This window comes from Myotis davidii, unplaced genomic scaffold, assembly GCF_000327345.1.
Source record: "Myotis davidii unplaced genomic scaffold, ASM32734v1 scaffold1047, whole genome shotgun sequence".
NCBI classification, from domain to species: Eukaryota; Metazoa; Chordata; class Mammalia; order Chiroptera; family Vespertilionidae; genus Myotis; species Myotis davidii.
The window spans coordinates 290,450-304,832 of NW_006298367.1; the positions used below are offsets into that span (position 1 = coordinate 290,450).

The following is a 14,383-nucleotide window of genomic DNA, read 5'->3' on the forward strand; positions in this document are numbered from 1 at the left end:
TCATGCTGGTGGGGGCGGGGCTAAGGCGGAGGGCGGGGCTACAGCGGAGGGCGGGGCTACAGCCGAGCGCGGGTTCGGGTCACATCCTAAAATGCCCTGCCCCCTGGTTTGGGTGTAAGATAGGGAGACAAGCGGCAGGGGACTGTGCTCTGGTGAGGGATTGGGGTGGGGCGTGATCACCCCTCCTCTCCACTCCACCTGTGCACTAACGGCTCCCCCTTGGTCTCTGCTCCCTGCCTCCTGATGTGTGTACCCCCACTCCAGCATTCTACACTCTCCCGGAAGTTCGTGGAAGTAATGACCGAATATAACGCGACCCAGTCCAAGTACAGGGACCGCTGCAAGGACAGGATCCAGCGGCAGCTGGAGATCAGTGCGTGCGCCTCCCCTCCAGACTCCCCAGGCCTGCCCAAGCCTCCTTCCAGGCCCTTCCTCTCGGTGGAGGGGCGCCTGGCCCAGGGCCCCAGGGAAGGGTGGTGTCCCCGGTCCCTGCCCCATCCCACCGCCTCAGCGCAGGCTGGCCCAGGCCCTGAGCATGGAGTCCTTCCTCCCCACAGCCGGAAGGACCACAACCAACGAAGAGCTGGAAGACATGCTGGAGAGCGGGAAGTTGGCCATCTTCACTGACGATGTGAGCGCGGGCGGGGGTGGGTCTGTTCTGTAAAGCAGTTGCACCTCCTCCCCAAACGTAGGTTAGACTGAAGGGCCTAAGTCCACCTGGAATAGCTGGCATCGCAAGGCCTGGGTCTGGAGCTGGGGAATCCCATGGGAGCAGAGCAGGAAGGCACCCCCATAAAACGGCAAACAGTAGTGCGCCAGGCGCTGTTTTAAGCACTTTACACATTCACATTTACCTACTAACCTCATTCGGTCCTCACCACAGCCCTCTGAGGGAGCCACATTTCACGGGGGAGGAAATGGTGCCCAAGAGGTTAAGTAACTAGGTGAGGTCACACAGCTGGGGGCAGAGCCAGTATTGGAATCCACGGTGGAAGCGCAGAGCGGACTCTTCGGTGCTAAGATGCAGAACGCCCTACTCGCAGGCTCTTTCACCCAATGACTAATGTGCCTGCCTTTTGAAAATTTCTAAAAAACCCTGTTTTAGTTTTGCACACCGTCCTGCCCTTGTCATCTTGTATGTGAATGGATGGGCTTCCCCCAGCTGTAGTTCTTCTTTCTCTTTTGGATTTTACCCTGGCCTGCCAGTTCTGTCTATTTATGCTTCTGGTGGTGGAATGGCTCTATGTAAGGCCCCTAGACCAGATTAAAGTATGTTCAGGGACTTTCTAGCATTTTGTTCCTTAGATAACTGGCCTTTGTTAAATTAGCTTCAAGCAAATAGATTGTGGGCAACTAGCCTGGAGCTCTCAGACAGCTCTGCTAGGCTGTCTGTCTGTCTGAGGACGGAGGGAAGCTGGTGAGTGGTCCTAAGAAGGCAGAGCTGAGCCCTGCCAGTTAACCAGCCAGTGCAGGGAGGTTGACGTCTCCTTGAGGGCTGTGCAAGATGCAGACAGGCGCTATGATAGCTGACTTCTACAGCCAGGGAAGGCTTCCTGGGAAGTGGCATTGAGCTGAGCCTTAAGAGACAAGGAGCTTTTGGACAGGGGGCAAAGGATACTCTAGACCAGCGGTTCTCAACCTGTGGGTCTCCAACCTGTGTCGCGACCCCTTTGGGGGTCGAACGACCTTTTCACAGGGGTCGCCTAAGGCATCGGAAAACACATATATAATTACATATTGCTTTTGTGATTAATCACTGTGCTTTAATTACGTTCAATTTGTAACAATGAAAATACATCCTGCATATCAGATATTTATATTTTATTCATAACAGTAGCAAAATTACAGTTATGAAGTAGCAACGAAAATTTTATGGTTGAGGAACAGACTGGACAAAGTCAGGGAGAGTGGACCACTTGCCAAACAGCCATTGGATGATTCTGGCTCCTGTTGGATAGCAGGAGATGAGGGTAGAAAAGGAGCCGGGGCCTTGACTGCTAAGAGAAAGGTGTGGCTCTAGCTGGTTTGGCTCAGTGGATAGAGCCTCGGCCTGCAGACTGAAGGGTCCTGGGTTCGATTCCAGTCAAGGGCACATGCCCCGGTTTCAGGCTTGATCCCCAGTAGGAGGTGTGCAGGAGGCAGCCGATCAATGATTCTCTCTCATCATTGATGTCCCTATCTCTCTGTCCCTTTCCCTTCCTCTCTGAAATCAATAAAAAAATGTTTTTTAAAAAGATACAGGTGAGGACCCTATGGATAGGGAGCCTGGCAGGTTTCAGAGCAGAGGAGAGGCTCGATGTGGTCTAAACAGTGAATCTCTGAGAAGGGGGCGGCCTGGCTCAGGCCGGGCGTCTGTGGGTTGGAGTCTCTCTTCCACCGACTCTTGAAGCGCCAGTGCACCCCTTCATTGTGTCTCCCCTTCTCATGTCATAGTCTCCAGGGGCTTGTGGGCACCCTGCCTTCTCCCCTGGGCCTCCTCTGCTTGCTATTCTCCCCTCTCCCCCACCCCTTTCTTCTGTGTCTTCTTCCATTTCTCTATCTTCCTTTGACCAGACAGGGGCCCGGATACTGGTGGGGTCTTGGACCTCTGTCTCCCTTCCCAGAGCGTCTGTGGTGTGTGTGATAGAGGCGGCCCGGGGCTAAGGGGGAGGGCTGGGGGCAAGTGTTAGTTCTTGTAATTTAACAAACTTGTCTTCAGTGCTTCCTGTATGCCAGGCACTGTTCTTACCAATGTACACATATTACTCCTCTCATCTTCACAGCGACCATGAGGTGGGCACGATTGTTATCCACGTTTTCTAGGTGGGGAAACTGAGGCCCGGGGAGGTTAGATCATTTGCCCGGGGTTGCAGCTAGTGAATGACAGCTCGGGTTGGACCCAGTGCTCTGGCTGCAGGCTCTGGGCTGTTACGGGAGTGAAGGGTGGTCTTCAGCATTCGCTCCCCCCCACCCTCCCCCCAGATCAAAATGGACTCCCAGATGACGAAGCAGGCGCTGAATGAGATCGAGACGAGGCACAACGAGATCATCAAACTGGAAACCAGCATCCGCGAGCTGCACGACATGTTTGTAGACATGGCCATGCTCGTGGAAAGCCAGGTACGGCCTCTGCCCTGCCACCCCATGTGGAAGCCGCCCCCCTCCCCGGTTCCCTCTTCCAGCCCAGCCCACGCCTCCCCATGCACATACCCTCTGCAGGGCGAGATGATTGACCGAATTGAATACAACGTGGAACATTCCGTGGACTACGTGGAGCGAGCTGTGTCTGACACGAAGAAAGCCGTGAGATATCAGAGCAAGGCCCGGAGGGTGAGCGGGGCGGGCAGGGCCTGTGGGCAGGTGGACTGGAGCTGGGGGGCGGGGTGGGGCGGGGCTCTGGCCAGGGCTGAGGCAAGTGATGAAATTCTCTGGAAGGCCATATCTCTGGCTCTGACCTCTTGGTTTTTCTGTTTTCTCTCCCCTCTTCTTTTCCCTCACACCCTCCCCCCATCTTTCTGTCTGTTTCTCTTTCTCTTAAACTGCCCCTCTCGCCTCCTCCTGTCCCATTGCCCTTTCTGCCTGCAGAAGAAAATCATGATCATCATTTGCTGTGTGGTGCTGGGGGTGGTCTTGGCGTCATCCATTGGGGGGACGCTGGGCTTGTAGGCCCACCACCCCTACCTCCCCCAGACCCTTCCCCCACCACATTGGGAGCAATACCCCCACGACCCCTTTCACTCCATCCCCTGCTCCAGGCTCACCCCCAAGACAGACCCAGGCAGCCCTCTCCTTACCCCACCCCCCCATCAGACCCTGGAGTCCCTGGACCTCACTGCACCATGGACCCTCCCCCCACATAAATAGCAGCAGGCGTGATTACACATGCACACCAACATGCATGCCGCCGGCACGTGCTCGAGACGAGTGGACACCCCAGCCTGTGTGTGTGCGTTCACAGGTGTGTGTAGAAGCACCACAGCACCCTTCTTGCCCCCACCTTGTCTGTGTGTCGTCTTAGCGTTCCCCTTCGCTCGGTTGTTGTGTAGACGTGGCCGGGATCACACAGCAGCCACCAAGCCCTGCTCTGTCTTCTGTGAATAGGTGTGTGTGTCCACAGATCTGTGGACACAGAATTTGTGTACATGGAATTTTGTGTTGGAGTGTTTGAATCTAATGCAATAGTACTTCTTCCACTGACACCCCCGCCCCCACACCTGCTATAAACGGGCAGGTTGTGCGTGTGCAGATGGTCCTTCCCAGAGGATCCAGGTAGGCCCAAGTTCACGGGCCATGGCAGGAGCCCCACTGAGATGTGGAGCAAATCTTCCTGGTTTAGTCACCCCAGGCCTGGGTCCCGTGGGAAAGTGTGAGTGTGTGTGTGTGTGTGTGTGTGTGTGTGTGTGTGTGTGTTGTGAGCCTTGGAGTTGAGCCAACATGAGTGGAAGCGTACACGTATAAATAACCTCGCTTGGCTTGTATATACATGTGCATTTCCCAGCAGGTGATGCGAGAACTGTGTGTGTCTCAGGATCTGCCTGAAGTGCTGGCAGGTCTCCCCAGACAGAGCATCTGTGCTGCCCCCGGACACAGCTGGGCGGGCACAGGACGCTGTTTGGACGGTCCGTGTGAGCGTGTGTGTGTGCACTGGCACGGAGGCTTGCTCCACGGTGTTTGTCCCGTTTATATATGCGCACACGCTTCTCTTTAAGGTCTCGCGCCCCATCCAGGCTTGTCTATGAACATTGATTTACCCCTCCCTCTCTCCCCGGAGCTGCTGCCAGCATCTGGTCATGGCCACACGCTGCAACATCAACGTTGTGCAACTGGCACATCCTGCCCTGCCAGGCGCCAGAGCCCCTGACACACAGCCGGGCGCTTCTCTTCCTCTGTGTCCCGGCCAGAGGACAGGCCTGCACCCGTGAGGGCTGGGACACGTGTGCTCACTCATGCCCAGGCTCAGGAGGCCTCGTGGAGGTGACCACACCCAGGCACACAGCACCACACTGGAGCACACGTGCATGCTACCATGGGCATGGCGCCCATTTGCACATGTATGCCTCCTGAAGGGACAGCGTGAGGACATCAGTGACAAGGCCAGTGTGGAGAGTCACCCCAGACAGCTAGGGAATGAGCGCATCCCTGCCTTCCGCACACTTATCTCAGAATATGGGTCTCCCTCGCCCCGTTTGATGCTCTGGGCTTCGTCTCAGGGGCCTTGGTTTGGGGAGCTGTTTGTCGCAGGTGCACTGGAGTGGCCAGTGTGGCAGCAGCCACTCGGGATGGGCTAAGTCCCGGGATCCATCCCCGGACACCTTTGCTGAAATGTCTGCCATCGCTGCTCCCCAGCCAGGGTGAGACTGAGGGTGGGCACAGGCCCGGGTTTCTGATGGTGCGGAGAGGGCCTGCTCCTCCCTTGTGTAGGCGACACATGCTCATGGGCTCGTGCGTTTGGTGGCTGGTGGGAGGTGCATGAGCCAGGACAATGTCAGAAGCCCCCGCACTCCGTGGCTGAGGAACACGGACCCACAAATACAGGACTGAACACACAAGGACAGGATGTGCCCTGCCCTCGGGGTGGGCATCCATGTGCACAGGACAAAGGACTCAGGGCTGTGTGCAGATCATTTCCCAGGATTCCACTTTATGTGAAGCGTGTGTGTGTGTGTGTGTGTGTGTGTGTGTGTGTGTGTGAGACAATGCAGATGTGACCTGGGACACATACCCTCCGACCCCCATGCCAGCCCTTCCCTGCCTGGCTGTTTGGGCTCTGCTTGTGTGTGGCCAATCGGTGTAAACCCCGAGCTGTGCTGTCCTGAAGAGGGGCGCCTGACTGCATTCCCAGAATGCCCTTCTGCAGGACAGGAAGTGGCCCTGTGTCTGCCGGCAGCCCTCCCGCTCCCTTTTCCCTTCTTTGGGGATGTCAGAGAGGACCCTAGCACTCCCCCGCCTCCCCCTTTCCTTCCGGTTGCCTGGCCAGCACACCCTTCCGCCCAGGTGTTTCCCGTTTCCCCGCACTCCCACAGCCTGGGGCCGCCAGGAGGCTGGAGCCAGGGCTGGAGCCTGTCAGCTGCCTCCTCGAGTGTGTTAGGCCCACAGCTGCCCATCCCAGCGTCAGACCGGAGGACCCCGAGGTCTGCTGTGCCCCAGCCTCCACAAGTCCCAGCCTCACATGATGTGTCTGCGTGTTGGCTGCTGTGTCCCGTGTGTTCTGGAGTGTTGTCTGGGGGGATGTCTTTTACGTGGTCTTGGAGGCGTGTGTGCTGCCCACCCTCCACACCTACAACCATGTGTGCCCGTGGGTGGTCCCGGGCCTGGCCAGGGCTCACCGCTTCCCTTTCCCTTCCCCCTTTCGCCCTAGCTCTGCCTCTCACAAAGCACACTGCGCGTGTCCATCCCATGTGCCTGTGGGTCGATGCACGCTCATGCCACGCCTTGAGCGTGTGTACATGATGTGTTCTATGCATTCACCCTGCCCCCCAGCCTGCCCCGCAAAGGACAAGATGGTGGCCCCCGGCTCCCTTCCACCCCACCTGCCCCCTGCCCGCTGTGCAGCCGTGTGCGTTGGCGTGTGTTTCCGTGTCGCTGGCGTGTCACGTGATGTAGCTGTGTTTGCTGACATGAGCCCGCCCCCTCTGTTTCTCCTTTGGTTTCTAGAGCACTTTCCCTCGCCTCTCCAGAGGGGACAGGACTCTAGGGGCCTGGCTGGGGGCCCAGAGCCAGGCCGCCCTCTCCTGTTCGCCCTCAGAGACCCATTTCTCTCTATTGGTGACCAAGTTGCAAATGGATCAAACACAGGAAAATTCTGCCCTCTCCCCAGCCCTGCATGTCCTGTCCCCAGAGCCCCCTACCCCCACCCTGGGCCGGGTTGGGCCCCGTGGAACGGGAGAAATAGCAACCAATCCAACAGCGGGCGTGCTGCGTGCTCACTTCCTTCTGTCCCCAATGGGACGGGCGCCGCGGGGAGGGGCGGCACGGGGAGGCAGGCCAGGGAGCTGGGCAGGCACTGGACACGGATGTAGATAAAGGAGTTTTAATCCAGGGCATGGGCAGGCACAGAGTTTCTGGGGCAACCTCAGGCAGAGACCTCACAATATTGCAGGGCCTACATTTGGGTACCGGGGTGGGAAGAAGTGAAAATATAGATTTCCTCAGCTTTCACTGAGGAGAATGAAAAGATAACCACCTTAAGGTGATACATGTTTTACAATAATGGGGCTATGACCCTCCCGGAGGGACAGAGGTGGTGGGAGGAGCCAGAAAGACTCTTCGTTCTGAGCCCAGGCCCGAGGGTCCTGCTTGGGCGGCAGGAGGCCGGTGGAACTTGTACTCACTTCCCGCTGGAAAAGCCAACGGGATGCAGGGAGAACATCAGGGAATCAGAACCTCGCCAACCAGACAGCAGGCCTGGGGTGCGAGCGAAGACATCCTGCCCTAGAACTGAGAGGCAGCAGGACACGGACGCAGTGCTCATGGCTTAGCATGGGGGCTCCAGGACAGCCGGTCTGGCTCCGGACCCGCCAGCCCTAGAGTGCAGCCTTCCCGCTCCATCGGGGCCTGGATGGATGTGCTACGCTGAGCTCCGGCCCAGCTCCACTGTCACTGGGCCGCACTGTCCATGGCCTGCATCCAGCGGATGGTGCGGGTCCGGCTCTCCTCCCAGGAGAACAGGGGCTCGTAGCCAAAATGGCGTTGAGCCTTGTTAGTGCTGACGGTGAAGGTGGTGTTGGCCATAGCCAAGGTGTACGGGTTGAGCAGGGGCGCATAGAGCAGAAGCGGCCGCAGCAGCCACTGCAGCAGGGCATTGAGGGCAGCCAGAAGCATCAGTAGCCAGTAGGGCAACAGCGGGCGGGTGCCCACCAGCTGTAGTCCACAGGGGCCCAGGAACTCCATATTGAAGTCCTCGTAGCTCTTATAGGGTGACTTGTCATAGCAGAAGTACACCTGGCCACCCATCAATGCCGGTCGCTGCTGTAGCTCCCGCGCCACCAGCACATGCATCCAGGCCACGTTGCCTGCCAGAGGGAGAGGGGAGGGCATGCCCCTGAGTGTCCTGTGATCGTGTAGCTGCTGCTGTCCCGGGCCAGCCCACACACCAGCCACCTCCTCTTTGGGCCCATGTAGATGCTGCCCCCGCCTCTCCCTCCGCCTATGACTGTTGTGTCTGCCTTCCCAACTTGCAAGGATACTGTTTCCCTGTGGCCACACCTCCCCGTCCACCCTGGCCCATGTACAGGCTGTTCTTTTCTCTGCAGGGTACACACGGCACCCCTCCCAGAACCATGCAGGTTCTTAGCTTCCCCCCTGCCTGGCCCGGGCCTCACCCACATAGACCCGTCCGTGCTCCACAGAGGCTGGGATGGCCCGGAAGAGCCGGCCTCCCAGGCGCAGGCCCTGGTGATAGATGTCCCTCAGGATCTGGTGGCCTTCACCATAGATGCCGGTGGGACGCAGAGCACATGTCACCAAGGGCAGCCCCCCACGGACCTGGCAACCAAAGGTAGGCACTGCTGAGACCTAGGACCCAGCGGCCTGCCCTCCTCAAGCTGGAAATAGCAGGGAGGGGCCCAGCCGGCCGTGGCTCTGCAGCTCCTCCCCTCACCTTCCTCCCATTGGCTGCCAGGACCAGCTGCTCCGCTCGGGCCTTGCTGGAAGGATAGGGATGTCTGTGCACAGCTTCGTAGGGGGTGTCCTCATTGCCCCTAGTGGGGGGGAGAAGACTCTTAATGCTGAGGGGAGATGGGCTCTGAAGGTATTGGGGGGGACCCCAGCTCACCTGTAGAAAGGGTGGCCTTTGATGTTGGGCCCCACAACTTCCATGCTGCTCGTGTACACCAGGAACTGTGTTCCAGTCTGCACACAAGCCTCAATCACATTCTTCGTGCCTGGGGAGGCGGGGTGTGTGTCCAAACTGAAGCTTCCTCCCTCCCTGTACCTTTCCCCTTCCCATCCCCAATCTGGACGAAGGCGTGTGGCTTCCTTCCCCGGGCCCAGGAAAGCCACACAGGTTGGCGAGGGCTGGCCTTCTATCACAGGGACAGGAGTGCACACAGGACTGTTTGACGCAGGAGAATCACAGAGGTCAAGGTCAGAGCGGGGGGAGGGACACACAGTTACGATCAGGCCATGGGCCCGTATTACGTGCATTATTAGAACGGCGGGGGGAGATCTCACCCTGCACGTTGACCTCATGGATGGTCTCAGGACTGGCCTTCCCAAACACGTCCACCAGCCCGGCTGTGTGGATGACCACATGGGCTCCAGCCACAGCCGCTGCCACCTCGTGGGCCTGGGTCACATCCCCCTGGATGGCAGTCACCTGCACTGGCCCTGGTAGGGGGAGAGCAGCCAGAGGCAACGTCAGAGCTGAGCCCACATCAGCTGTTTGGTTCAGCCCACACCCCTGGGAGCCACATGTTTCCAGTGTGACTCACTCACCCCATTCCTGCGCACTGGAGAACACAAACAGGCATCACCCTTTCCACCACAGCGAAGGGAGTCCACACCCTCCCCCCAGCGCCCCTCCACCATCACCTGTCTTCAGCTCCTCCAGCCAGGGACCCAGGTGCAGGTCAAAGATCCGCAGCTCACGGAGCCGGGGTTCCTGCTGCAGCAGCATTCGGACCACATGCTCCCCCAGGAAGCCACAGCCACCTGTGACCAGGTATACCAGCTTCTGGGCCTGTGCCGAGTCTGCCATGTCCTAAGGAGAGACCCCGGTTCACCTGAGCTGCCTGCCGTGTGAGACCTGCCCCCGCACCAGCAGCCCACTGGTTATTCCTTGAAGGGGCCTCTAGCCTAGTGGACTGGAGCAGTGACCGGGGGCCACAACTGTTCCTAGTGGGTGAGCAGTCAGGCCACCTGCCCTCTGACCCTGCTAACTGGTTACTGAGATATGGTGAGGGCTTGCAGGAAGGACTCAGTGTTTGAGGTGGAGGGGAGGTTCTGGGATAAAAACAGTGGGGGAGGGAGGGAGGGAAGGAGGAAGAGGAGAGGAAGGTGGGCAGGGCTGGGGCTAGGGAAGGGGACCTCGGACATCAGCTCTGCCTACCTGCAGCCACAGTCCCAGGGTGCCCAAACTAGCCACCAGAGCTGGTCTTCTCTCGTTTCCGGCCAGCGATAAATGGTTGTCCCCTTCCGCTTGCTCCTCCCTCCTGGCCATTCCAGGAACAGACCAGCCCAGCCTCCACCCCTCCTCTCCTACTCTCTTGCCACAGGGCCCCCCCTGGTGGCCACTGCGCTCCACTGGCATCCGGTTCCAGCCAAGAACTTGGGGAAGAGGGTCGGGAAAGCCAAAACCTGCTGGATGGGCACTGAGGGGCTTGGGGGAAGGGATGGAATAGGCAGAGTGACCTCACTCCTGCATGGTGTCAGTCCTTGCCTCATACTGGATTTCCCAGGAGGCCAGCCCAGCAGCAGCTGTGGTTCTGGGAAGGGAGGCCTGACCTTGGCCAGGTCTGGCTGGCCTTGCTGGGGGATTTCTAGGGGCTGTGCCAGCCTATCAGGTGGCCCAGAGCAATGGTGGCTGTCTGCGGGTCTGGGTTCTTGCCCCATAGCCCCTCTACCCACCCCAACCCCAGGCCACCCATTTCTCCCTCTTCACTTGCCCCACCCTGTCCTCAACCCCCATCCCACCCTACTCTCCCAAAGATACTGACCAAGCACTTTTTGTACAATAAAGTTTAATCACAATTATAAAAATGTGGCATTGGGTCTTTGCTATTAACATATGTACAATCCAGCCCAACAGGACCGGCCCGCTCCCCCCGCCATCCTGGCCTGGCCCAACCAGAGCTTAGACACCAGGGTAGAAGGGTGACCCACAGGGTCTGGCAGGAACAGAAGATGAGGCAGGGTTCCAGGCACGGAGTCCCCAGGACTGGGAGGCACAGGGCCCCCCTCCCCAGGGGGAGAACATGGCCACTGCCCCTAGAGACCCCTGAACTGGGGAGGGGTGCACGCAGGGCACAGAAGGGAAGTCCCCATTAACACAAAGCAAGAGGGCTGTGCAGCCCCGAGAACAGGATCTGTACAGGCTGGCACCCCAGGTTTCCACAGGAAACAGCTCTGGCAGCTACAGAACATTTACAGCTTCTTCTCCGCAAAGAAAAAAATTAGGGGGTGGGCGGCAGGGGTGACAGGGGAGGCAGACACTGCCTTAAGGGACTGAGGCTCCCTTGCAGGGCTCAGGGGCCCAACTCCATATTCAGAGATGGGGGCATGTGGGCCCTCCTGAGCCCACTAAGGCTGGGGTGCTGGGAGCTCAGGGCACCAAGGGGAATAAATAGGGGGGGTGGGCGCCCGTCTGCCCACCTCAGTTGAGGGAGCCCCGGCAGCTCTCGGTGCCGCACAGACACGGGATCTTGTTGTCCTCCAGCGGAAACTTGTAGTCGTAGGTGATCTCCTCGTCCACGCCGATGGGCTGCTTGGAGTAAATCACGATCTTCTTCTGGGACTCGATGGTGATCACCTTGGCATAGCAGTTGGGCTGCAGGAGGGAGCAGAGTGAGCTGGGTGCCCTCTGCTTGGACCCCACCGCCCTGGCCAGGCCCCAGCGCACCGTGCAGCAGTGGTTGATGAACCTCGCCAGGTTGCCACACTTGGTAGCATCGATGATGGTGTCGTGGTCCACCCGGAACAGGTAGCTGCTGCCGATGCCCTCCTGCGCATAGCGCTTCTCCCTCATATCGGCCACCATCTGGTAGGATGGGGTGCGGCGGTCAGGGACTGCCCCTCGGGGGGTCGCCTCTGTGACTGGGGGTCTGCAGTCTCTCAGCTGCCATCCTGGGCCACAATGACCTGTCCTGGGTCTGTAGCTCTCTCTCCGGCTCCCACTAACCCAACCTGGGGACACTCCTGACTTTGCTTCCAGGAGCCCTCCCTCTAGTGGCCAACCCTACACCTTCACTGCCATTATCAGCCACCCAAGAGGACCCAGGGACATGGGCATTGGGCACTGGGCAGAAGAAGCCACTGGCTGCTCCTGGAGTATCTGCCTGGCCCCCAGTCTACCGTGGGGCTGTGGCACTTCCCAAGACGAGTGGTCATTTCACGGACTGAATTCTACTCATCTCTCCTCCCAGGACCCTCTCTCCAAAAAGGGCTCCCACTGGCTGCTGCTGGTTGTCCACATTAGGACCGATTCTTGCAGGAGGAGCAACTGCTATTTCCCAGAAAACGGGCGCCACAACCTCCACGCCCTTCCCTTGGGTGAGCTCTCCCAGGGCTTCGGCGGCTGGCTCGGTGCGGGACTCCTCCCCAACTTCCCTCTGCAGCCAGAGCCACCTCAGGGGAGCTGCTGGTGCCTCCTCTAGAAGCTCCGATCGGAACTCATCTGAATCACACATCTGCTCCTCCTCCTCACCGGCAGCCCTTCCTGCTCCCAGCTGTTAGAGGCAGCGCCCTGAGAAATGGCCTCACCGCCCCCCTTGCTCTCACTCTGTAGAGCCAACGTGGTTGCCTGTCTTGCCAGCTACCTTGGACCCACAGACTCCTGCTACCTTGGCTGCCACAGCGTAGCCCAGGAACCCACCTTTGACTGGGATCTCTGCAACAGCCCCACTCCCACTGCACTGCCGCCTCTAGTTCTCTCTTCACACTGCAGCCAGAGGGAGCACACAGCCTCCCAAGCCCTCTCCTGTTTAACACTTCACAGCAGCTCTCCTCCTCTCTTACCATCGGCCAAACTCATTCGCGTGGCTCCTAACTTCTGGGAGCCTGGCCTCCCTGCCCTCCTGCTGTAGGTCCCTGCCCGACCCAAGCTTCTCCCATCAGCCACAGCGCCCTCCTGTGCCTCCCTCACCTGCGCCCGGGGAGTTCAACATCCTTTAGGCTCCCGGTGTAAACATCACTGTGTTCCAACCACCCAGTCCCTCCGAACTTCCCCTTTTGTAACAAGCAAACACCATCTTTTATTGGAGTTACTTGTTCAATGCCTGTCTTCCCCACTAAACTGAGGTCCTTAAAGGGAGAGATACTATTAGCCTTGGCTCTTGCTGCATCATTAACATCTAGTTTACTGCTTTACTAGTGCCCATTACTAGAACGGGAGGGAGGGAGGGAGGGAGGAAGTGGTGTCAATGGCTAAGCCTTGGGCAGGAGGGTACGTGGGGCTTTGTCCAGAGAGTTGGCTGGGTCTCATGTCAGCATCCCAGGGTGCCGGTGGGCTGGGAGCTGGGTGGGGGGCTCCTCACCTGGCGGATGTTCTGACCCACATACTCAATGACCATCTCATCAGCTGCGATGGGCTCCATGGCAAACAGACCCCACTCATGGATGCGGCTCCGGCCGAATCGGAGCTTCTTCTTTCGGAACTAGAGGGCAGAAGGCAGACGGCTGCTGGGTGCCCCCTCCACCTGTCCCCTGGCTTCCCTGCAGCTCTCCAGGCAGGGAGGGTGCTCTAGCCACTCACCCCTCCGCACCCGAGGGGACCCCAGGATGCTGCCCTTCCACTGAGTCTCTCTCCTGCTGGAGCCCCTGCCCCTCACCTTGAGCTGGTTTAGCTTCAGCAGGTCACTGTCCATGATGGCGGAGGTGCCAATGGCACTCAGCAGCCGCCGCTGCTCAGACCGGCGCTCGGAAAGCACACGGTTAGTCCCCTGCGAGGGCCGGACGGAGGAGGAGGTAAGTGCCGGGAGCAGCAACGGGAAGAGGGTGCCGGAGGGCCATGTGCCAGGGCAGGGCTCACCTGAGTGTCCGCCCCTTCCAGCTGCCGGGCTGAGACAGGGCACACGTCCCGGTACCTGTCCTTCTCCTTCTTGCTGATGGGGTAGTAGCCTTCGCTGCGGGCCGAGCCCGTCTGGTGCTCCCGGGGCCCGTCCTGGGGCCGCCGCTTGCGTCTGGGGGTGCTCAGGTTGGTGAGTGCGGGGTGTGTTAAGGAAGAGAATGGGCTCCGCACTGGCCAGATCCCTGGGGCCCCACTCCCCTGTCCCTCCAGTCCCAGCCCAAGGAGAGGGTAACTGACCTTGGTTGGAGCCCCGAGCATACTTGGTATGAGGATAGAAAGATGAGAGAAATAAGTCTTAGGCCACCTTTTCTGCCAGAAAAATTCTGGGAGGCAGACAAGAGGCAGGAGGCAGAGAGAAAACACCCAGGTAGCCAGAGGAGGAGGACCCAGGCCGAAGGTCGGTGGCGAAAAGAAGTGGACAGGGAGGAAGAGGAGCGCAGACACTAGAAGGCATCTGAAGGGAACACTGCCCCCGAGTGCCCTCGGAAAAGCCCGCCCCGCTCCAGGCCTCTCCGGCCCTGGGAAGGCCGCCCCGCTCCCAGCCTCTCCTCTGGCCCTGGGAAGGCCGCCCCGCTCAGGATATCAGTGTGGTGGACCCAGTGGGTGTCGTTCAGCCAGTCGGCCCCGCTCGTCTGCTGCAGCAGCTGCTCATACATGAGGCGCAGGTAGCCCATGTCCTCC

The 14,383-nt window shown here is 59.2% G+C and overlaps 3 protein-coding genes across 6 annotated transcripts in view; 1 reads left to right on the plus strand and 2 right to left on the minus strand.

Moving 5' to 3' along the window:
• The window catches only part of STX1B (syntaxin 1B), a 22,039-nt gene extending 15,149 nt beyond the window's left edge, over window positions 1-6,890 (plus strand). The window contains exons 6-10 of the mRNA XM_006774075.2: window positions 265-373; window positions 558-631; window positions 2,962-3,099; window positions 3,199-3,309; window positions 3,565-6,890. Coding sequence (XP_006774138.1) covers window positions 265-373; window positions 558-631; window positions 2,962-3,099; window positions 3,199-3,309; window positions 3,565-3,645 — 513 coding nt within the window. The 3' untranslated portion in view covers window positions 3,646-6,890. The remainder of the gene's footprint in view (window positions 1-264; window positions 374-557; window positions 632-2,961; window positions 3,100-3,198; window positions 3,310-3,564) is intronic.
• Window positions 6,891-6,993: 103 nt separating this feature from the next.
• Window positions 6,994-11,372, minus strand: HSD3B7 (hydroxy-delta-5-steroid dehydrogenase, 3 beta- and steroid delta-isomerase 7). 4 transcript variants are annotated; one of them, XM_015570681.1, is made up of 8 exons: window positions 11,290-11,360; window positions 10,276-10,278; window positions 9,511-9,679; window positions 9,151-9,306; window positions 8,753-8,861; window positions 8,579-8,678; window positions 8,301-8,463; window positions 6,994-7,991 (listed from the first exon to the last, which is right to left on the minus strand). In XM_015570681.1, exons 3-8 carry the CDS (start codon window positions 9,674-9,676, stop codon window positions 7,576-7,578), a joined length of 1,110 nt encoding a protein of 369 aa, XP_015426167.1. In that variant the 5' UTR covers window positions 9,677-9,679; window positions 10,276-10,278; window positions 11,290-11,360; the 3' UTR covers window positions 6,994-7,575. The 4 variants fall into 4 exon arrangements, with proteins under 4 accessions (XP_015426167.1, XP_015426166.1, XP_006774139.1 ...); XM_015570680.1 differs by lacking the exon at window positions 10,276-10,278 and having other exon boundaries at window positions 11,290-11,372; XM_006774076.2 differs by lacking the exons at window positions 10,276-10,278; window positions 11,290-11,360 and adding an exon at window positions 10,028-10,263.
• The window catches only part of SETD1A (SET domain containing 1A), a 21,382-nt gene continuing 17,640 nt past the window's right edge, over window positions 10,642-14,383 (minus strand). Inside the window, 6 exon segments of the mRNA XM_006774098.2 lie at window positions 10,642-11,464; window positions 11,537-11,674; window positions 13,170-13,289; window positions 13,464-13,574; window positions 13,664-13,836; window positions 14,286-14,379. Coding sequence (XP_006774161.2) covers window positions 11,291-11,464; window positions 11,537-11,674; window positions 13,170-13,289; window positions 13,464-13,574; window positions 13,664-13,836; window positions 14,286-14,379 — 810 coding nt within the window. The 3' untranslated portion in view covers window positions 10,642-11,290.